The sequence below is a fragment of the Larimichthys crocea genome, chromosome XVII, assembly GCF_000972845.2.
Source record: "Larimichthys crocea isolate SSNF chromosome XVII, L_crocea_2.0, whole genome shotgun sequence".
Taxonomy (NCBI): domain Eukaryota; kingdom Metazoa; phylum Chordata; class Actinopteri; family Sciaenidae; genus Larimichthys; species Larimichthys crocea.
Window position 1 is genome coordinate 15,803,410 of NC_040027.1, and position 25,061 is coordinate 15,828,470.

General features: G+C 41.2%; 1 protein-coding gene across 1 annotated transcript in view; it reads right to left on the minus strand.

Moving 5' to 3' along the window:
* The window catches only part of ncanb (neurocan b), a 137,488-nt gene that overhangs the window by 21,640 nt on the left and 90,787 nt on the right, over window positions 1–25,061 (minus strand). The window contains exon 11 of the mRNA XM_027290477.1: window positions 11,808–11,921. Within this exon, the coding sequence (XP_027146278.1) occupies window positions 11,808–11,921 (114 nt within the window). The remainder of the gene's footprint in view (window positions 1–11,807; window positions 11,922–25,061) is intronic.

The window sequence follows — 25,061 nt, forward strand, 5'->3', positions numbered from 1 at the left end:
GACAAGCTCTAGATCCAAGGAAGCGAGACAGAACAAGGCAGTGCAAAACCCAGTAAGCTACAGAGTGGGAGGCAGGAAAGAGAAAGCGACAGAGCGAGGAAACAGTCGTTGAAACAGAGAGAGAGAAAAGCAGAGATAAAAAAAAAACAGCCATGTTTTCTCCCCCTCAGATCTTCAACCTAGTCTCTGCTGATTTTTTTTTTCTCCCCGCGCTGACAGCGAGTCTCAAAGCCCGGACGTCACACATCAACCTCTTCAATATTTAGACATTATTCAAGTCGTCTTCTTTTCTCGTTTTCCCCTCTGTTCAGGCCGGGAGAGGGAGCGGGGGGGGGGTATGTTTCAGCGATTAATATTCCACAGACTTTAGTGAGCGGCAGTTAGGAAATAAAAGGCCATACACTTCCAGCTGACTGATTGGGTCGTTTATCCACATCACCAAGTGATATTTCTAGAGCTCAGCTTTTTTTTTTTTTTTGTCCCCCTTGAATGATGAAATGGTGTGTGTGTGTTTGCAGTGTGTGTGCTGCTATTTTGCCTGACTCTTTGAAGGCTGACAGCTCAGTGTGCCATTAATCAAGAGGCAAATGACAACAGAGCTAGAGAAGAGAGAGGTGAAGAGAGAGAGGCCAAAAAAGGTGAGAATGTGAAGATACTGTGAGAGGGCCTGTTTAATTAATAACGGTTATTATGCAAGGTGCAGTATTGATTATTCTCGCATAGCTAATAGTGTGAATCAACAGAGAACCACATGAATGAACCGAAGCCTCCCTCTGCATAGCCCATAGTTGGTGTGTCTTTGCAGATTGATGCTGCTGGAGGAGGTAATGTGAGTGCACAGAGTCCAGTATATTTAAATGTACACGTGTGCAATTACTGTAAGGTGAGAACAGCACACACAGTACATTTGGTTATATCCATAGCCTGCATTATGGCAGTGATTATTCAGAAAGAGTGGGCAGGTAATGGTCTGTCAGTGTGCAGCTAATGTAAAGCAACACACACACACACACACACACACACACACACCACCACACACAACCACACACACACACACACACACACACACACACAACCCACACACACACACACCCACAGTAGTGACTATCAGTTTGTCCTCAGGGCTTTCAGAAGACAAACTGCTGCCCAGATGCGTGTAGTCTGGCACATATGCGGGATGTTAGGAGGCTGTTGCCTCTACCATGAGAGGAACAATCAATAACTCAGAGGTTGTGTTATATACTGTGTATATGTATGTGTGCACTTACAGAGGCTAAACTGTTTATGGGAATTTTTGAAAGAAAAACCCTTGAATAAGGAAGACTGGATTCAAAGTATCAAAGTTTAAGTTAATGTATATTCTTGTACAAGAAGGAGCGTTTAACAGGTGCAACATACAAGAGGGGTACGAGAAAAGGCTCCTTAAGGAGTCTCTAACACTTGGTTTCTTATATATTTATATATATATAATATATATATATAGATATATAATATTATATATATATATATAGATATAAATATATATATATATATAGATAAAAAATATAAAATGTCAAACATTCCTTTTTTTGGTTGGTAATGAGCATTATGTTTCATATCCAAAAGATAGTCCCTTAGCTTGTCACCCCAGTATAATCCTATTTCTTTATAACATAAACTACTGTTTATAGTCAGTAAATACCAGCACCCAGACTGGCTGTTAAACCGTTATGTGTCTTTCTGTATTTCTACATGTTTTAAATAAAACAATGTTCTAACATGTGGGTGTGAAGGCCATGGAGCAACAAAGTAAATAGGTGTGAGATAATGGCTTTTTCTGTTAACTTGGCTGACCCTGGGGTCACAGAAACAGAGCTGCAACTACATCATTTCAAAGAGATACTCTTTTCAAATTAATTAAATCTTTCATTTATGCCGTGTGCCATCCTGATTTACTCTGAGCCATTGACATACCTACTGATACTTACACATCTGATCCCTTTGTTATAACACCAACATTACTCAAATAGACCTTGTAGTTGCAGAGATACACTCTATTCATTTTGAGTACGTCATTTTCAAGCAGAGACCTAAAAAAGAGGTTCGGGCTTAAGAGGTTAAATAAAGGAATGACTTTATTATAATAACTGAATTCATAGTGATATCTAATGAATAATTGACTATATTTTTCAGCTCACTTGCCCAGGACCGTATTATAAAAGAATCTTCTATTCTACCATGTCACATATGGGGGTTACACAGGGTCAAGCATATGTCCTGAGGTCACTGTAGGGACAGTGTTAAATCTTAAATTGTTACGGGGACACTGACCTCTTTGAGATACAGAGCAGCTGGATGTTTTTTTTATTCTGACCATTACTATGGTAACCAAGGTCAGAGGATAAGACTGTGTCACTCCATTGACAGAACAGATGGGTAAATAACAGTGAAGCCTCTAGAGTCAGATAATAATGTCATACAAACATAATTTCTTGTTTGTATAGTTGTGTCAGTATTCTGGGATATATATAGATGAAGAGTCCAGAGGGGACAGCTTCTTCATGATGCATGATAAATCCTCAATAGACCTTTCAGCATGAGATATCTTGGACTCATGTACACACACACACACAGCAAATAATTTAAACTCTTGAACTAAATTAGTAGTTATCTGTGTGGTGAAAAACAGTGAAAAAGTTAGACCAATTAAGGACTATGAGATGACAATACAGACACTCATACAGAGGCATAGTGAGACTGAAAGGCCAGAAAGACTGGTCTTTGGTTCATTTTTCTGCTGGCAAATAGCAAACAATTTTTCCAACTTTATCTCTGCTCATTTCTAAACTAACTGGGAAGTCAGTTGCAGCACTTTTTTAAAAATCCTATTGATACTCACGAAATGCAGCAAGTTTGTTTGTTTGCAAGTCTGACTGAATGCTGAGGAACCAAAAACTGGAACAAAGCTCATGTGGTTGAAATGCAGCTTTAAGATCCAGAGCTCCTAAAAAGGGGTTGCTGGAAAACTTCTCGTGGTGGAAATAACCGTAGGGTGACGGTATGTGAAAGACAAAAGAATACTCCAAGACTGATTTCATAGCAATTTTCCTGGAAATACCAGAAAGGGGAAGTACAGAAGCATGCTAAACCGTACTGTTGTACACAACTCCATCAGAACTGTTCATTAATGCACAGCAGAGGTATGCAGACTCTCTTCTCCACCTCTTCCTCTCTTTTCATCTATCTAACACCTGCTCTGATGCTTCCTTTCTTTCTCTTTAATTCACCATTTCTTTTCTTTTTCCTGCCCGAACCCCCTTTGCTCAGGAGAAGAGAATGACAGTTGCTTCAGGAACTGTCTAATTAAGCACCCTGGATGAGAATAAATTACTCCCCCCATCTCCCCAGCTTTCCTGTTAAGACAGAGAATTGGCAAGTGTTGAACACAATAGCATATGGAGCGAGAGCGATGCCTTGCTGGTATTCCATTTGAATAGCCTCTGCCAGGCTTAGGCAAAACTTCAGGGATATTTTATGTGCGTATCTGCTTTTGAGTGTGCTTGTGCACCTGAGTCTCTCTCTTCAAGAGACCACCGTGGACAAGGTAATCAAAAAAGCTTCAGGTTCCTCTCTTTTCAGTCTTGCACGTGTCCCTCTCGACATGTTATTAGAATGCATAAATCTTCATTAGCATTAATAGCCTCTAAAGACCCGCAGGATGCACAAAAATTAATTTTGAGCCGAGATTTCTGCTGAGTCGTCAGTTTGGACAGCGGCAGCTGAGCAGAGAAGCATCAACGCAAAGTGGATGAACTCGGACGACTTCTTTCTCAGCCTCCTTGTAACTCTGAAAGCTGACACTGAGTCAAAAAAAAACACCCACTCCTGCAGCAAAAGTGTATAAAAGAAAATAAGAAACAAACAGAGAACGAGAGCCTAATATTAAACAGCAAACTGCAGCTTGTAGATCACGGGTTCAGACAAAGTGCTCGGTGTACTGTGGTTTAACAAGAGTAAGTGAAGCATGAAGCTGAAGAAAAAACGGACAGAGGCATAAATATGGTAAGATTCTTACTACTACAGTAATATCTGTCAAAAAATGTACAATTACATTTATTATTCAAAAAATTCAAAAATCAAACATTGACATCGTAGCCTCTTTAAATTTTGTCCCTATTTGACCCAGTATTGGTGCAAACCCATTGACTCAGCTCTGTCATTAGACAAAGGATTTTCCCAGACTATCAGTGTTTTCCTCTTGTCAAAACCTAGCGCCTACATTACCCACAATGCAACTCAGCTGCTGACAGTTCTGATAGGTGTGTATTGCGATCCATCCATCAACTGTAATTAATTAACTCGTTAAGTGCATGTCTTTGGACTGTGGGAGAAAGCCAGAGTAACCGGTGAGAACCCACGCAGACACGTGGGAGAACATGCAAACTCCACCCCAGCTGAGGTTCGAACCAGGAACCTTCTTGCTGTGAGGTGACTTGACGGCTACAAAACCACCAGATTTTCCCAGGCAACTAAAACAAAACTGACTGCAGGTCTGTAAAGATGCATACAAACTGAACATTGACACTACTTATTTCTGGAAGGAGTTTTGTAGGGATACACTATTAAAAACCATAGTGTACTCAGTATTGTCACAATTTATGTAATGTGCATGTTCTCTAATCGTCCAATCATTAATTTATTTACCCTGCATGACTTTAAACCACATGGAAATCACCTTCGCTGTAAGCCTGAGAAGATGCACGCGTGAACGAAAAGGCAGAATATGAGATGGGATGAGTTTGAGTAAGATAGTGATAAGGAGTGTACAGTGATGGAGTGACAGAAGGACTGCATCTGGTGCTTTCTGAAGCACTTCCCACCCGTTAGTCAGCTCAGTCTGCTCTCCTCCTCATTAGTCTCACTGTGTGAGCTACACTACATCGTCTGCTGCCTGCTTCCAATCTGCAGCACTGGTGTTGCTGTTGGCGTCAATGTACTCTTCATATCTGTCTGCCCCAGATTCACCCACCGTCCTCTTTAAGGGGGGAAGTTGTGCTCTACTTTGCTTTAGGTTCCCGGTAACGCTGTCTAGTTTTTGTTTTCCTGTCAAATGCTACTTACTGCGGCGTGCATGTGTATTGAGTGTGTGTTTGAAAATGTGTATTTCAGCAGAATGCTGGGAGAACGGGTGAGCCATCCTGCCTGGAACACTTTGACTTATACTGCATTTACATTGGTTTCCGTGGATAGTTGTGCTGTATAATGGTCTCGCTGCTCATTCTTAACGCTGCAAACCCCACCAAAACACTTCCAGGCTAAACTCATTAACATGCTCTCCTGCGTGTTAGCCGCTGTGGGCTGCTCAACCAGTAGTTGCCGGCCTACTTCAGGAAGTAGCACCTTTCTGCGAGAACCAAAAGTCAAATGAAAATGAGTAAATATTAACGATTCTTGACATATGGAAGCAGGAGCAAGAGAGAAAAGAGGTGGAGGAGAAGATGATGGGTGAAATGCTTGTCTTGTCTGTGAAGGAAAACGCGTTCCTCATGGATAACCAAGCAACAACCAGGTGCCTTGGGATTAATTAGCTATACAATCCTTTTAATACAAGGCTTTTGTATCCAGTGTGTAGATTATTTGTTAGGAAACAGGGAGAGAAAATTGCCTGTGGGTTAGATTACTGTTTTCTTAAGCCGGTTATTGTAACGGGTAAATGCATCCGACTGGAATTTCACTATTTTGAAGGGTACAAGGGTGGCTAGACTTTTGTTTGCGTCACATTTGCTGGTACTGGCAAGGAGAACCCAAAAGCACAACTCTGAGGCAGACAAGTTTAAGGGAAGATCAATTTACTCAGTCCAAGGAACAGGCAGGGTCAAAACCAGGAGATCACACTGGCAAACAAATCCAACAAGGGGCAGGCAGGTATCTGAAGTCCAAGACAGGCAAAACACGGTCAGAACAAGAAGTCAAAAACTGGAATTACTGGAGAGCTTGGCAAAAACTACACAAAACAATCTGGCAGAGATCAAGTGGAAATGGACTAGTATATATACACTGAGGGGCTAATGAGCAAATTGACTGCAGGTGAGGAAAACCAGGTGAGGGAAATGAGCTGATTACATGGGAAAAAGGTGGGATCTAAAATGACAGGAGAATTAGTAATGAGACATAGAACCAATTAAGACAAACAGAGTGTAACTACATTACAGTTTGTTTGTGTGGCAAATAATGTGTCAATGTGGCAACAAAGAAGAAAAAGTGAAATCATTAACAGTGAGGTCCTCAAGTTTTTAAAGGGCTGTTTGAGGATTAACTACTTTACTTTTTTCTTCTGTCGATGTCCCCTTCTGTTTTTTCACCTCTGACTTTGTGTCTATAGAGGCTGTTATGTCTGTATAGGCAATTCCCGCTTCTCCAGCTCAGGTTCTGGCATGACACTATTTACTTCTTGCATGTCTGTGTAACTCTGAAAGCTGACGTTGAGTCAAAAAACCACCCACTCCTGCAGCAAAAGTATATAAAAGAAAATAAGAAACAAACAGAGAACGAGAGCCTAATATTAAACAGCAAACTGCAGCTTGTAGATCACAGGTTCAGACAAAGTGCTCGGTGTACTGTGGTTTAACAAGAGTAAGTGAAGCATGAAGCTGAAGAAAAAAAGGACAGAGGCATAAATATGGTAAGATTCTTACTACTACAGTAATATCTGTTAAAAAATGTACAGTTACATTTATTATTCAAAATAAAACACTGACCTCTTTAAATTTTGTCCCTATTTGACCCAGTATTGGTGCAAACCCATTGACTTCAAACTCAGCTCTGTCATTAGACAAGGATGTCAACGGAAGAAGAAAAAACAAAGCTATTGCTCCAAATTTTTCCAAACTATCAGTGTTTTCCTCTTGCCAAAACCTAGCGCCTACATTACCCACAATGCAACTCAGCTGCTGACAGTCTGTATAGGCTGCTGTTGAGCCCAGTTACAATGCCTGCTTCTTCAGCTCAGGTTCTGGCATGACACCAGCATTTACCTGGAAATCTGAAAACCTCCTCTTCACAGTGGTCCAAAATGCTTCCCAGAGCTCTGAGCTCAGTTGGGGCAGCCCAGGTAATAAAGCGAGCTTGCATTGGCTAACAGCAGCTAAAGTTCACAGCAGTTTAATGTCCATCGGGAAACTCAATAACTGAGAGTTGAGTAGCTGGAGGACATCAGAGGGAAAACCAGTTTCACACCATTCACCTGATTACAAGTCAGTGTAGCATCAAAATTGTTTTAAATCTGTTTTTATGGTGGAAAAGTTACACAATATTACTTTAAAGTTAGTGTTGCACACTGTCAATGTCACAATGTCAATGTCATTGATGTCTAGGGGAGTCCCTACAAGTAGGAACATATGGATATCTGTTGCTGTGTTAGTTGAAAGATCTCCAACTTCACAGCAGCACACAAACATCCACACAGTCATCCACACAAACCCAGAGTTACTGCATAACAGCAGATGCAGCCCGTATACTCCCACAGCGACACACAGAGATACACACACACACAAACACACTGACAGAGTGTGACAAAACCTCCTGCAGTACAACATCACAAGATGAGAGGCACAACAAAAATGCAAGAAGTGCAGGGAGTGACAGCAGAAAGGCGGAGAGAGAAAAGGAAAAAAGGGAAGGCAACATGAAACAGAGGCGTCTACAGTCGTGGAATAGCGAAGTAACAAATCCACGCTTGCACATAATGCTGCTTTTCTTCCTAGAAAGAGTACACGATGCATGAAAAGACCTCATGAAAAGTGGAGGACAGAAGCTGATGAGAAGGAACCAGCTAATGCTTTCTCTGTCACTTTTCACTTCAGTCAGGCAGAGGGAGAGATTTGGTTCCTGCCTTCACTGATTAGGCAGCGAGCCAAAAAAACAGCAGGATGGGCTCAACAGTCAGTCACAGTGCTGGGATGTGAGGGGAGTGATGGATGTCTCTGTTACTCTAATCACAATTGCCTTTTCCTTTCAACAGATATCCAAACAAATCATTACTGATACAGAACTGTTGAAAAAATAACTGCGAGAGGATGCATTCAGTTGTTTCCCCACAGCTACAACTACAGAGGCGATTATTAAAATGATGTGAATACTGCTGAAAACTTTATTAACACAAGAATATCATCAGTTTCTTAAAGCGTGAGTATCAAAGTGTGTGACAGAAAAAAAAACTATAAGTCAACAACAAGAAATTTGTGAAAATTTTCAATACAGTTGTGAAAAAAAAATGCAAAAATAACGAGCAATTTCCTCCAGTCTCTCAGTACATTCACTGGAGGACCTTCAGCCCTGTCAACTTCCTATTATTGACTCTCAGATGGGATCACCATGGTAACAGACCAGAGGGAGCCAGCAGCCGACCGGATGTACCCAGCATCCATGGCTGTTAGCTCACAACACATACACCTGGTCATCTCACACACACACACACACACACACACACTCAAGAACACCCAACAAATGAGACAGAGATGACTGGACCACTTTAGAGACCAATGGGATGACATTTAAATGGATGGAAGCCTCAGCGGAACGGAAGAGTTCATTTCCACCGTTCATGTCGCAGTTCAGACCGCCCTCCCCCCCCTCGCACCCCTCTGGATATCAAACTGAGATTACGCTGAAATGGCAGAGCGATGCCTGTTGCGAATTGTACTTTTCACAGCTGAATCCTATATTTCTGCGAGAACACAACAGCGACAGATAAAAGCGAGACAGGAAAACAGAGAGTTCAGATTTACACAATTAGACCTGCTGCTCCCAATCAGCCATTCAGGGAGCAACGCAGCAGGAGAGGAAACGTACGCACAGCTCCAGTGCATGTCAAATGAGGGGCGTACTCTGGGGATGTGTGTGTGTGTGTGTGTGTGTGTGTGTGTGTGCATGTGTGTTTGGGAAGGAGGTAAGAATTGCAATACAGAAAGTTGTTCAAATCAGAACCGATGAGACTGGATCGATCAAGTGTTTCTACTCCTCACCCTTTAATTACCTGCGTCAATTTAAACAAGCTGTACAATTTAATGGGAGGTTTAAAGTCCCTGAAATTGATCACCAAATACAAATTTCATACGCTGTATCGTCTCTGTGGCTTTCGTATGTTTGTTTATGTATGATCTGCACCACAGGAGGGGCATGAATATTAAAGAGGCAACCATGACCACGGGGAAATTACAAAAAGCAGCTACCGAAGTTACTTCTGCTGTGGTGAAAGATCAAAAAGAGCAGCTGAGATTAAAGAGGCACTCGAGCACTTCAGTAAAGTTGGTCGACTTTCAAGAAGCAGATTTTTGAAATTAATGTTCAAAGTGAGGCAGTGCAGGCAGAACTATCCAGATTATTAGTCAGCTAAATTGGGTCCGGCGGCAAAATCACTGGATCCTACATTTCCCATAATGCAACGCAATAACATCTTTTGTTACACCCTCCCTGCCTAGTTGAAATAACCCTGATCACCTCACTGTGACATCATCGTGGCTTTCTAAGACTGAGAAGTTCTCCTTATGACAAATCAACTGAACTAGACATGAAAAATGAGCGAAGTGCCCCTTTAACTGTGACAGACAGAAAGAAAACCACCACGTTACGTTCACAAAATCAAAATTAGAGACAGGTTAAAGCAGTGAAGATGATCATCTATGAGCTGTGAGTACTTCAAAGATTCAAAGATTTTTGTTGGCCTAAAGTGAACGATTCAGTATTTCACATAAACAGAGCAAACATAAAAGAAAAGTCTGAAAAAATGAAGATCTCTCCATGTCCCAGAAACACGTTTTTCCCTCCCCTCCTACCCAGTTAATCCTCTTGTGACTCCTCATATTTCTCTACCAACCTTTGGTGAAGTCAGGGCTCGGTTAGAGAGTTAAGCAACAGATGTTAGCGCAGAGATCTAAACAAAGACGATGAACCGGATGACAAAGGAACAAGCTTTTTCACGTCTCATTTCAATCAAAGACAGTGGCAGTTGTGCTGGTGTACCGAACTTCTGTAGTTCAGTCACAAGCCAGTGCACACAAAGCGAGGGGGAAAAAAATAATTTGGAGCCTGTTTTTTTGTGCTGTGAATGTGTCATTTTCTCTATTTGGAGCTGCCAAAACTACTGCAGTTTCTACAGCATTTAAAATGTCCTGCTTTAGTCTGTGGCTTCGCACTCTTCACTCCCTCCTCTCTTTATTGATTGCTCTGTCCTCAGAGTCCCAGATCGGAGCAGTAAAAATCAGAGCGAGACACTGGAAGCCAGACGCACAGAGAGAAAAAAAGACAGATATTCAAAGTCACAACTCTGAGGTCAAAGGTCACACTAGGTCCATGGAATATGACCTGGTTTTGCAAAATTCACAACAGTTCAGATTCCTAAACTTTGTTTTCATTTTTTAATTTTTAATTGTGCTATTTTAAATATTTTAAGAGATGTAGAGTTTGCATAATTCAGTAAATACGAAAGGAAACTCCAAATGCACACACCTACATTTATTCCATTCCCCTTGTACCTTTTTTGTTTAGTTGTTTATGTAAAGAAAGCATTTCTAGGAATTTATCAGTGTTTATTTTTCATATCAAAACCTAAAAAAGCTAAAATACCCTCAATCTGGGTAAACCTTTTGACACCCACAGAGAAGTGGATCCCTCTCCCAGGCCAGATATATTTAGGTGAGAACTGGATTTTAAATGTTTTGCAGCACAAATAGTTTGTACATTAACTGTTTAACCAGGTAATCTGGCCCCAAAAGGCAGTTTGTGCGTTTATACCTTAATTTAATTAACATCTTTTGGATAACTATGTCTTAAAACATATCTTGCCCGTTTAAATATTCTGCATACTGTGAACTTTTGCACACTATCCAGTGAATACTTGTATATTCCAGCACAAAACTGTACAGCTCTCTTCATTTTATAGTTTATATCTTCTATTTTTGTCATCCCTTTTTATTTTCACTTCATGTTTTTTATGCACCAATAGACAAAGACAAATTTCTTGTTTGTAGAACCCTTGTTGGTTTAATGTCTATTACTAGAATATTTTCTCAACAATATATTTTGGCTGCGTGAAAAACTGTTTTTAAAAAATCGGATCATTTTTCTATTAAAATAATTAAAACCCAAATGATGAACTGTAATGTACACAACAGCTGCTGTTTTTTTTCTCCCTCTGACATGTCGGCCATGTTTTCATGTAACATGCATTTTGTGAACAGCCTCCTTCGCGGCCAGCTTCACACAGGGGAATTTCCCCATAATGAGAGACGAAACCAGCTGGACGCAGGTGTTTTGGGTAAGTAATACATTATTCCAAAGGGCTTCCCTCGCCCTCCTCCTTCTGCTCCTTCTCCTCCTCCACCTCTTTGTCTACATCCACATTCTCATCCCTCCTATTCCACCGTCTCCATTTCTATGTCCTCATTAACTCCATCTTCCTCAACCTCGCTGTTTTCTGTCCACCACTGTCTACACATGCTGCACTTCTGGCATCATCTCATTCTTCTATTGCCACCTCCTCATAACCCTTTACCTTCCCTCCCCCTCTCTTTATCTTCATCCTCCTACCTCCACTGTCACATCACCTCGCTTGCGCAACCTCCTTTGTCTCATCCTTCTCCTCCCTCACTGCCTTGTTTCCCTTTGTGCCATCTTCTCATAGCAATCTCAATAAGTTCCACTATCATTCATCACTTCTACTTCTCCCCTTCCTCTTCTTTCACCTCTCCACTTTTACAACAACATGCACAAACACACTTTTGTGGACTGAGTCAATGAGTAAGGAGAAGTAGAGTTTTCCACGTTGTTACCTTTCTCACATGTAGCTCCTCCGTAGCTGGGCAGACAAAGACACACAAAAGAATTGATCTCATCGATGCAGGTTCCTCCGTTCTGGCATGGATTAGACTGGCAGTCGTCAATGTCTGGAGAGAGAGAAAGTTGGGGAAGGGTGGGTGAGTCAGATTAGATACAAACGCACATTCACACATTTAGACACACTTTCCGAATGGCTACTTTTTAAACTACCTGCCACAGCTTGTTACTGAACAAACCCCCGGGAGATCAAAACTTTTGGAGAGATTAGAGGTGTTTCTGAGAAAGTTATAATTAAAGTGAATTGATTGAACTTCATCAGTGAGCGGTTTGGGATGCACTGAAGCGCATGATGCTAATTGCAATGTGTTTGCAGGACGTGCCACAGTTCTGCTGTCAAACCTGAGCCACAAGAGCAAGGGAGAGTATGAATTCAGGTGGAAGGTAGAAAGACAGAGAGAGAGAGAGGGAGAGAGAGAGAGAGAGAGAGATGGAGATTAGATCGAGTAATTCAGTTGGATGAGCCTCCATCTTCAACAACAACACTACTGCCCACACTCATGCACCAGCCGTCTTGCCAGTGGCTGCAAAAATTTGCACGCAAATCGATTTTAATGTGTGCAAATGTGACCAAAACGATGCAACCATGTCAGGCGGCATCTCTTAGATGTAACATCAAAATCAAGTTTAAATGTTTGTGCACATCATACGAACTCACATGCAAATTCATACACACATATTTTGCAGAGGCGTTGCAGGGGTGAGAGTTCTCATTCGGTCGAAAAACGGTAACTGTATTTCTCTGGCTGATCTGGGCCTGGGGGCAAAATCATTAAAACTGCAGCTGGTATCCCACAACTGAGTGAGTCCCCGGGGCCTTGGCAAGAGGTCACTGGAGGGGAGGGGGAAGTGAATAGAGATGGGGGAGGCAGGAGAAAGACTAAAGAAAGATGTGGCGATATAGAGATGCTCCAAAACACAGAGAATAGCGGTGTGACGGAGAGGTAATGAAAACAAGGGTGCAGAGGAGGGGGGAGAGAAAGACAGAGGTGATATGATGCTGCGAGTCTGGGAAGTTGGCAAGTTTCAGGGTTGGATTACAGCGGCTTTGCAGGCAGACAGCGTTTGGGGCGGAAGAGTCTGTTCGGATAAAACAGCGTGACAGCTTCATTGCTGGTGTCCCGCTTTGGGCTGGCTGATATTAAAGGCTGAATTAGATGCAGGAGGTAGAGACCCAGCCAGAGGAGTTGGAATGAGATGGCATTTGTGTTGGTTTAGTGCATCGTGTAGGAGTCTGCCTCAGTCATGATGGGGTGGAAATATAGAATATAAAAAGACAACAAAACACATCGCACATCCCACGGCACAGAAAAAGACAATTGGTTCTGGTTCCATCTATATTTTTAGGGGGCAGCAGTAACAAAAGCTTGGTCCCTTTTTTTAAACTTAAAGGGCGCTTCACTGATTTCACACTCTGTGGAAACAGTTGCATGACTTCAGCGGCTCTAAGTTTAAATAATGTCAAAGTGACGTAATTAGGGTTATCTCAGCCTAGAGATGCTGTTGGGTTAAATTATGGGAACTCTAGGATTAGTCTTGTTCAGAACTTGACTCATACTGGTGAGAGAAAGTTTCTATTCTAGGAAGCTACATATGGAGGTTACACGGGGTCGTGAGGTCACTGTAGGTCAACCAAAGTCAGCCGAAATAGAACATGAAGAAAGTTTTGCAGTTAAAAAAAGTGTAAGTTTAACAAAATGAACAAAACAAAATTGGATAAAGAAATCTCATTTATGTTTTCAAGGTTTTCAAGAAGAAGATTAAGTTTTTGTTGTGTTAAATCTCAGGTTGTGACGGGGACACTGACTTCCTCTCTTATCCTTAGACATAACGGATAAAGGTAAATAACATCGAAGCCTCTGCAGAGTCAGAATGTCGGACAACTCAGGGTGGTTTGAGTAGATAGAGTAGTTGTGTCTCTATCCTGAGGTTATATAGACAAGTCAGAGAGGACAGCTTCTTCAGAATGGAGGCAGCATCATGTCATGACCAGTGTAATGATAAATCTTCCATTCCCTCTGACCGAGCTTCAATAAAACTTTCAGCACAAGACATCTTGGACCCTTTGAACTTTTTCTTCACTGACTGAACTAATCATTGAGCGTGCCTGAAAGTGCACCCTATATGTTATCCACCGCGCTTCTTCCGCGTATTATTCTTACGCCGAGTTTTTGTCGCACACACACAAAACAGGTATCAAAACGTGCGGCTCGGCTGGGATTGGTGTGGAATGAGTTTCGGTGAGTTTCGGCAAACGGTTTTGCCAAAAATCGCCAAAAACCATGAATGGGGGTGTATTGCGAGAATTTTCGAGAGCTAGAGTGAGTGATGTCATCACCAGAGTGGAGAGGGAGAGGAAAATTTGTCTAAAAATACATTTGTAAACTGCGATTGTGGCCGCAAATGTCAAGCTACAGAAATCATTTATAGCTAGAAACGTTGGAAAATGTGTCGTCTCACTCACTTCAACAGATACTTTAACAGACTTCAATAAATGCCTGCTTTAACCAAAATGGAAGGTGACTGATGCCTACATCCTTTTTTTGCCATTTTATTGAAATGCCTTATTGAACTGAATGTAGAGATAATGACAGTAATTTAAAAACAAGGGAAGAAAGAAAGGAAGGAAAAAAAACAACGGAAGGAAGGAAGGAGCTATAAAAGGAAGGAAGGAAAAAACAACGGAAGGAAGGAAGGAAGGAAGGAAACGACAGAAGGAAGGAAAAAAAACGACGAAGGAAGGAAGGAAGGAGGGATAGAAGTAAGTAAGGAAGGAAAAAAACGACGAAAGGAAGGAAGGAAAGAAGGAACGACGAAAGAAAGGAAGGAAGGAAGGAAAAAAACGACGGAAGGAAGGAAGGAAGAAAAAAAAAGATGAAAGGAAGGAAGGAAGGAAGGAACGACGAAAGAAAGGAAGGAAGGAAGGGAAAAAAACGACAGAAGGAAGGAAGGAAGGAAGAAAAAAACGACGACAGGAAGGAAGGAAGGAAGAAAGGAAAAAAGGATGAAAGGAAGGAAGGAAGGAAAAAACAACGAAAGGAAGGAAAAGAATTTACTGAGCAGTGTCAGTACTAATGTATGGGGGCGACGGGGCCAGAGTCAGGCACACTCAAAATTTCTTTAGAAATTTTCTAGTTGATGAGTACAATTACCTATTGGTAAACACTATAAATGCATTTAGTAGGACTTCTTAGGGACATAGAGTAGTTGTGTCACTATTGTGAAGACATAGACGAGCCAGAGAGGACAGACTCTTCAGAGCTGAGGCAGCATCACGCCATGACAAGTGCATTCACACATCCTCCATTCTCCTTGGCCAAGCTTCAATAAACCTTTCAGCATGAAACATCTTGGACTCCTGTGCACCTTTTCTTCACTGATTGAACTGACTTCTCTACAACAATACTGAAAAACAAAAGTTAGACTATCTGCTTCAGTTCCCACCGCTCTTTTTTAAAATCAGTCCCCTGTGAGTCTCCAAACTTTAAAGAAGTGCAATTCTGGAAAATCCTGGACGACCTCTGTAATCTTGTTGTTTGCGTGACAAGAGGTCTAAGGCTCCTATAGTTAGGAGACTTTGGATTGACATCAGTACCCTCATTCACAAAGTAAAAGGTATGTTGACAGACTGCAGCAAGCCACTGACTGAAAATGAAGTGCTGATTAAAAATGAACTGTACGTGGTGTCCTTTGCCAGCCATGCAAGCTAAGTAAGTCATGAGCCTTCAATACAGCTAAACATAACGTTATCATTATCATTAAGTTTCATTGAGACAAATCACCACGGAGTTGAACACATTACTCTGCAGGATTATTGGTCAGTTGTTATATTGTCATTGTCAATTAACCTCAATAAAAACCTTGAGAGTGAAAAGCAGTGCTTAACTCCAACTGGAGCTGCTCAGCAGATCAAACTGTGGTTGCGGTTGGATAGCTTCAAGGTGTGAAACGTGTCACTGAGTAAATGTGGCCAGTTCTTGAAAAATAGAATATTGCTCCAATAAAAGTGAAAAAACAAACAACGTTTGCAGTGAAGAGAGGGCATACTTTAGCAGTATAGAAACTTCTAGTCTAAATTAAGCAGCTTTTGGTTGAGAACATAGTTGAAATAAGTATTTTGTAATTAAAATGTTCTTTTACAGAAAAGCTACACCAAATATTTGAAACAACATGAATTCACTTGAAGTACAGGTACATAAAACAGAATAATATGACCCGAAAAGATCAATATGATTTATGACTACATGAACACAGATCCCTCGATAAACCTCGGAGGAGCTCCATATAATTGAAATATGATGCATGATGAATGATAGACACTGAAAATATCCTTCCCTCTACGCTGTCAACCAACAGATGAGCAGTCAGTACAGCTGTTCAGAAAAAAAGCCAGCATCTGGCCTCATTAAGCACTGCAGCACTGAGGTAAGGAGTCAAGGAATTTTAAGGCGCACTGGGGTCAATAAAGCACAGCTCTGAACATCAGCTATTAGTGGGTAAACATTATGATAGTGATACTCCAGACATTGGCAGCTGGTGTAGGCCGACCTTCATCTTGTCAAGTTTACAGATGTTTAAAGAATTTAAAGCACAAAGGTGTTCAATAGAAAAACAGACAGCACTGCAGGTAACTTGATTGTATCAGATGTGCATTGCAACAAAGAAGCAACCACCATGGCTATACAGTAAAGCCAGTGTTGAAGTGCTATAAACTGCAGTTCCTTGAACGGCCACTTGAGGCTGGCTGCAGAACGAGTTGATCTCTATTAGCCTCTATGTTAAAATGCCCAACTTCACAGCAGAAATAAACATGTTTACAGCCTGGTACAAAAAATGGTTTTGGCCTCTATAGCTAATTTCCCCAATCACGACAACTGTCTGATTTCTGATATAAATCCCCTGTTCAAATTATATTAAGGCTTAAAGTTATGCATAATTAACAGTGTTGCTTCACTTTCAGGTGGCTTTTTTGAACACCTAGGCATCATTCATCCCGCCACAGGTCCACTAATGATCCACATTGTTGCCCATTTTCAGATTTCCAGAGGCAGAACTTCCAAAATGTTGGTGGACGGAGCCACCACACGCTGAGCTTCACCTCACAACAGCTTCAGAAAACTATGGGTGGTGTCATGGATACCTGCAACCAACCAAATGGCTGGCCATCCATCTGGCTATCCACCAGAGAGCACTGTTGATAAAATATCCCACTCTGTACAAATCTTGGCCACAGTTTAACTGTATTGAAGGGTCAAAATGATCAGTATGTTATCATTGGTCTGATTTATTTAATGTTCGAATATTGGCCTTCCAAATCCGGAGCTGCTATTGAAAGCTCTGTGAAAAGCTTTTTTTTTTTTTCTTTTTTTGTCAAACTTTTATTTCCATGGTCAAGAATTAAAGATGTCCTCCAGACATGTTTTAATATGAAATTACTCTGGTCAGAAAAATAATTATGGTTCAAGGTTTTTAGGCAAAAAAAATGGATTTACCTTATTAAAATCTACAAATTCTTCCCTTTTTTGAGAGATTCAGCATCTAAATATACAAAAACTGCTCATCTGAGTAACTATTAAACACAACATGTCTCATACTTATCACTCTATGTGCACTGCAGGCTTCACACTGGCTTAAAAGGCTTAAAAAGCATGATATCACAAAATCATGCTCATATCTCAAACTCAAATTTAACCTAAGCAAAGGACTTCGGCAGATACATTTGTCATCCAAGTGAAGCAGCAAAAAACCAAACATAAAATGGTATTATTATGATGGTGTACCATATGGCCATGACAACACGTTGTGTCGAGGTGACACCTTCCTCACCTCCCCCTCAAATGAAGCAGGCCTGTCCACCCAAAGTCCACTCAATGTCCACTCTGCCCAACTGGCTTAATGACACAACTGCCAACTTAAGCAGGTGGCAGTGTGTGTCTATGCATGACTGTATATGTGTGTCCGCCACTTTCTGGCTCACTCCCCAGTACAACAAAATCAGGCCCGGGCACTAGTATGGTCTCCAGGGAGTCAAGGAGAGCAGTGCTCCACTTATCTGCTGGCAGAAAAATGGATGGAGGGATAAACAGGTGCCAGCCACTGTGGTAATTGCTGGATGCCACTAACACACTAGCGACGTCACCGGCTTTTCTTTAGGCCAACATTATTCATTTCAATCTGTCAGGAGAGGCACTGAATGTTGATGTGGTTAACAACATGGTAGAGGAGATATGGATATCAAATTAAGGTTTAAAAGTGGTTTAATTCTCAGTTCAACGCTGATTGAAAAACACATAGTTTTGATGGGTATGTTTGATTGCAGGATAAATATGTAACCCTGTTGTTTATCCTCCGCCTCTCTGCGTGTATCTGAGGATAGCTGGTAAATCTGAGGACACAGGACAGGGAAATAGAGACATAGGAACATGGGGGAGGATAGTGAGAGAACAGCCAGACAAACCGGGGGTGGTGTCGGTTGACAGAATATCTGGAGGCTTACTGCAGGCATGTGTCGAAACCAGGGTATGAATAATTGAAAAGGGACGGAGAAAGAGAAAATGAGACAGAGAGCAAACAGACATTGGATGGCAGAAGGCCCTGGGTCAGTTTGGATTATTTGTCAGTTCAATAGATCAGATTAAATTCCTATTACCTGCGTACTCGACCACAGCTACGTCCAGTCTAGGATCAACTACATCACCGGCCTGCCCTCCCACAAAAAAACCTTCGTCCCTCCGTCATCTCTATGACTTTGCCACCTCAAGGAGGGTCTTTTCCAGCTTTAGAACAGAGAGATTTATGATTTCAATTCTCACGACCAGCCAGAGCATCTGTTGAATGCTCAGACCACATAAAAAGTAAACAGCTCTTTCTCCATTTTATAAATGAGACCTCAACTGGAATCAGCAATTTCATGGCTATGAATCTTTGTAGGTTTAGCCAGGAAGAGTCAAGCAGAGAGAGAGAGAGAGAGAGAGAGAGGGTCCACTCAGAGGGTAATAAAGGCTTGGAGAAAAGAATCGATATTTCAGCCAAGGACTGGATTGCATTAAAACATGGTATATTCTTTTAGTGGCCCAGTAACTCTACCATAAAAAGTATGGCATGGTTACAAGAGACCAACTTTTCTGCTGCCATCCTATAATGTTCAAAGGAACTGATTTTTAAAAAGAACAAACTCTATCAGTGCTACAAGATAACAAAATTCTGAATTACACATTACTGTATATAGAGTCTATTTTCTTTTAATAATGAGGACGTGAAGAACATCCTCTGCTCAAATAATGACGCAGGATCTGTACTAATAGTGACTGATTTTTCTAAAAGATTTAAGAGGCTTTTTTTTAAATCTCCAGATAAAATATATTCACTTTAAATAACAAATCAGGACTCTAAGTGAGTATTAGAGAATCCTGAGAGGTCTATGGATTAATTAAAAGCCCACATTAGAAACAAATGACAATATAAAAGCAGCACTCAACGGATTTGAGGCTGTCGGTAATTTCTAACACCACCGTCTTCCTCTCATTAAGTCGTTAATTGAGTAGCATGAGGCGAGAAGAGATTTTCGTCTGAACCTGAAAGTGATTAAATCAAAAAAGTTTTGCTTGTAAGTTACAATTTGACAGTTTAAAGAGTAATTATTCTTGCAGTTGAGCGGTCAAGCGGGCAAACAACAAGCCCTGCTAACAAGTTCAGCTTCTTACTATGAGTGTTCGAGTCCTGCATGAACAAACACTTTCCAGTCAAACAGAGTTACAGAGTTTTTGATTGCAGCTCTTTCAGATATTTAATGTTAAACAGAAAGATTTAACGCCGAGTTTACAGCAGCTATAACACCATATATGTTTTCTGTTGACCTCCAGTGGTTTAACATCTCATTTGGCTGCAGCGATGATGTATCAGTACACTGTGACATCACTGTTAAAGGGGCACACCTCTGACCAAACCCAACCACACTTATCCCAATGATGTAAATAGATAGATATAGATAGATAGAGTACTTTATTTATCCCCAAAGGGAAATTCTTTCGTTGCAGCAGCATTATAAAATATAAAATATGTCCATCATCTCAACAGAATGAGTCTCCTCTCTCTGCACAGAGGGAGTCATTATACAGAGTTATGGCAGTTCGGTAGGAATGACCTCCTGTAGCGGTCTTTCTTACAGTGGAGCTTCTTAAAGAGGAAGAAGAACAACATGTGCAAGGGTGAATGTGCCGTTTTGTGTTACTTTGCTTGTTGGTGATCTTTCTGTTTTTTAGGTTTAAAATAAAGTTCCAGCATGACACTTTACTGACTGATTATTTTCCTGTGTAATCCAAAAAAGGCAGAGACTTTTCAGCTGAACAACTCCCCATGTTTTACAGTGTTTGAAGACACCGTTTCAAACCAATCCAAAACCTTTTAGAAAGCAAAAACTGGCCCAGAGCTGTCATTGCCAACTATATCTATATATATTTTTTTATATTTATCAAGATGAAAGGAAACTTTGTATTTATTGTAACATTTAAAGGAATATCATTGTCAGTACAGATTTGGACTATTTTATATAGGGATACTGAGTCCCTGAAATCAGGCCAGAGGTTAAAATATGAATACCAGGAATATGATGTCACCTATATAGGTATTTAGTTACAGGCAGAAAGCCACAGTCTGAAATGTCTGCTATCAAATTGAAATGAACAGAACACTGCCTGCCTTCTTTTCATATTTTCGGTTTTGTACCAGTGAGTTGTTTTGTGAAATGTCCTATTCTTCACTCCAAACATTCATAAATATTCACCCACAACATCAAATAAAAGAAAATGTCAAAGTGAGACCCATTTGAGATATTTTTTACTTTCAGCATTTGTTGGCTTTGACACAAAAATAACTTCAATCTCTTCTGCGAGAGGTTCATTCTGAATGTGATTGGAAGTGATTGGTGTTCCTCTGTTTATGTGTTTGTGATGTAGCTGGAGTGCAGTGGAGAGGGAGTTAAGATGCCAGCTACCCATTTTAAATTCCAAAACTACTACAAACATCTATTGAGAGGGTCAAAGATTGCAGCCATTTGCCTGTCAGCCGAATGACTAAAAGAGTGCTTGAAGCAGTGAAATTCAGTAATACATCTGACTGTTTTTTTATTTTAGAGCTATTTAACATTTAGAGGAAAACTTCTAAAGGAGTGAGAGCCCTGTTTCTGCAAAACGTCTCTGGCGTAATTGCTTCAGCAAATTGTGAAAAAACTCGGACAAAAAGTGCTTCATTAAGTGAAAAGAAGGGACGGCGACAGAGAAAATAGTTTAAAAGAGGCAAAATAAGTGTTCGAGACGGAAAGAAAGTGAAATCGAACAGTGAGACAAAAATCCATTGGTGGCAAGAAACCTCATTGTGCACACATTTACAGTGCGGCTGTGTTTTTGTAAATACGTCACAGTTGTGTTAGTTCACTATGCAAGTACACGTGAGCAAAGCAAATCTCATTACACGTTGTATATAATCCATCCTATTGGTGGCAGGCACAGGAATTTGAAAGCCAGCCAGTTTGTCCTAACAGTGCTGGAAAAGCACATTTTTCTATGTAGACTAAATGCCAGCCGTACAGATCAAACAGCGGTCTGATCAATTACACAGAGAACCTTTGAACCAGTAAATGCCACCAAGAGACTTCACATCTGACAGGGTTGTATGGAGGGCATGAAGGGACAGTATTAATGCGACAGAGGAAGACTTTTTTTTTTTTGTCAGCTACGCACATTCAGTCAACCGTACTCACCAATCACTCTATCTTTGACACACACCCATACAGACACGCACTCTAACTCACTCTAACAAACACACAGGGTGCCAAGTCTGCCCCCTTATCAACCTACAGCAGTGACAGATCTGGTCACTCTTTTTTTTTACATTCTCCTAATTGCCTCCGAATCACAGCCGACATTATGTAAAAATAAATTGACATGACATCCTATAAAATGAAGCCTTTGAAATGGAAATGTTTGTCACACAAAGCTTTTTTTTTTTTTTTTCCGCTGAAAGGCTCTTTGTGTTTGTCATCTTTCATTGTGCGACACCCTGGATGATTGACTTCCTTTAGCTAGCTGAGGGGCATTGACATTTCCATGCCCTTCTACAAAGATGGATACCTTTCTATTGAACCGCCGCTCGTCCAAACAGCATGCCCACTCAATGGACCGTGTTGTGTTGTGTCAGTAACTATAATGCTGCTGTGTGCTTTTGTGTGTACAGTGACACTAATGAGTATGAGCATAACATTTTTTTTTTCATGTGTTTATGTGGATGTATGTTTGGGTAAAGATTGTGTGTGTGAAGACTGCAGGAAAGAAGAACACTCATCGGATTATTGTATTCTTGTGTGTGTATTTGCAGATTGGGTATCCACAGCTGCAAGCATAAACCTGATGTATGTGAACACCCAGTCGATTGCTTATGGAGAAGTGGTGCTCTCACCTCCCACTCCTATCTCTTTAGGGCCTCCACACGTTGATCACTGTTGGCAACGATAATTTAAAGCTACCGATGAATGAAATGTATGTGTGTTACATGAAAGGAGTCACTTGTACTGACAGCCCCATACAGAAATATTACCTGACTCTGCAGTTACTCTGAGCTCTACAAAGCGTTTTAGCGTCTTTCAGCTCCTTGTTTTGGTTTCCCAGTCTGCCTACTTTATTATTGGGTTCAGTCTCACCACTCTTACGACAGGTCCAGATGTCAGCACCATCGAATTGTACCATATGACATTCTTTCTCTGTGTGTAAAAATGAATTCCCGCCTTGTCCCATGATTGCTTTTCTTCTTTTTATTTCAGGGGGGGGAAAAAATGTCGGAGGAGCCCAGCAGAGCAGATTTGACAGGTAACATTTAACGGGTGTTCATTTTAAGCTTTTGACCTGGAATTTCTTCAATATATTGTGCACTTAAAATTCTTTGGCTGCAACACATAGGCTTAAGAAACAAAATGATTGACTTCAAATATATGAAAGTATTGCTGAAAAAGGAGTGAAGTATGTTAAACTTAAAGAAGCGTATATAAGATATGTTTTTTTACACAATACTTGCAGAGAAAACTGCAGTAGAATATGATAAGCTGGTAAAGACACCTCACCTCAAGATGCACTTTCTGGCGATATTATTTTGCCAACTGCTGTTTCCAACATCAAGAAGTAACTTTCAGTCTCCACTTTTGAAGATGAGAAATAGAAAAAAATGGAAATATAAAACTTCTATCTTGTTTTATGTTTCCATTTTGTTGGAAAAAGTCTGGTGAAGATTATGTGATATGACTGAAAACTCGACAACAGCTACTAAATAGAGGAAATATGTTTCTTTTCTTTCAGCTACTGTGTTCAAGGTTACGAATGAACATTAATGCTCAACAATAACAGTGTTTCAGAGTTTGTTTAATCTAAAACGCAACACACGTCGCACATATCTGCGTGTGTACCTGTGTATCTGCTTGTCTGAACAGAGAACGTGAGTTGTGTGTGTCTCTATGTGCATCTGTATGTCTGTGCCAGCAGTATACCATAGAGTCCCAGGCCTTGAGCTGTGTTTGGGTGTGGGTGGATTACAAAGGGATCAGGATCAGCAGAGAGAAGAGGAAACAGACAGACTACACAGCAGCTCTGGTACAGCCCAAGGCTCTGTGCTGCTCTCCAGAGAGCTCAGTGCAATGCTGATCAACCTATCAGAGGATCCAGCGTCTGGAGAAAAGTCCTTCATCCTGGGGTTTCTGGTGAAAATACAGAAAAATGCTTCATCCCTTTTACTTGGCTAAGATGTGAGGATGAACAGGGATATGTTAGCTCACCACTAGCCCCAGATGCAATTACATCTTGGAGGCCCTGCGATATACTGGGAGCCGCACGCAGGCGATGATCCAAATCGTCTGGGTTTACCAGACTTTCTTGTGCGTCGAGGGGAAGCAAGCAAAGTGAGCCTAAAACCTGCCTTGTAGACATTTCCAAAAAAATCACATCGCAACATGAAATATGAAAACAGGAAAAAGATTCATCTTAATTTGTGTGTTGCCGCGCGGATGTGCGAATGCGTCAGTGTGGAGTGTGGATGCGTGTGCCCACAGTATGTTTCAGACAGGTCTTCGCTTTGGTTGACAGCGCTGCTGCAACATTCATAACAGCCTGAGAAAATGTAATGAGGTAAAGTGTCACAACATCTCACATCGCTCTGCTAGCCTTCAGTTCTGACAGCCTGACGCTGCTCACCGATGCTGTGTGTGTGTGTGTGTGTGTGTGTGTGTTCACTGGATCCATCTTGAGTGTCTGTTTATATTTTGTGTAGGAGGAGGCCATTGGCCAAGAAAAAGAAGCCAGGGACAGGAGAAGCCAAAAGCAAGTGCCACCAGTGTCATATAGCCTCAGTCTCTATTTCTGGCCTCCTCACAGACACGGAGGGAAGGAAAGCGGAGAGAGAGGAGGATCATCAGCAGTTGTAGAAGTGCCCTTTTTTCCTTTTCCCTCCCTTTCCTTCTCATTTCTCTTCCTCCGCAGTCATTTCCTTCCTTCACTGCCTCCCATACGTCTTTTTCATTAGTCACTTCCGAGTCTCTGCACCTTCTATTTTCTCCCTCCCTCTGGAGATCTCTAAATGGCAAGTTTATTCTCCTTTGCCCCGTGGGTCTTACCAGGCTAATTTCCTTTGAGTCAGGAGGGTTTACAGGTGTCCCTTTAGGGCTCCTGGTGTTAGCAGAGGCAGAGTCCCTCTGGGCCGTGTGGGGTTTGGCCTGTTCCCTGACAACTTTATCTGCCCAAGACACCCAAGGTGTGTCTTAAAATGGATTGCTCATGTGACTATGCTATTTTCCACATACCTTCCTCCCTTTATTCCATTTTTCATCACTTGGTTTCCATCTTTGAATCCTTTCTTCCTTCCTTTTCTGAGACGTCATTGCTTATTTCCTCCTGTTTTACTGCACATCTTTCCATCCTCTCTGGTCCATTTCCTTCGCTCCTACCTTCCTTGCTTCCTTCTCTCTTGGTCCTTACTAGTGAGTGTACACACTTAAAAAATACCATAACTCTACTCTTAAAGTAGAGCAGTTCCCCAGAGGGGTGAATGACAGGCTATTCTCTTCCTCCTGTCGCTATTTCTGACATACTTAAAGAGGAAATAGTAGAATGAAATTATCTATTTTTTCCTTAGTGCTGTCAGAATCAATTAATCAC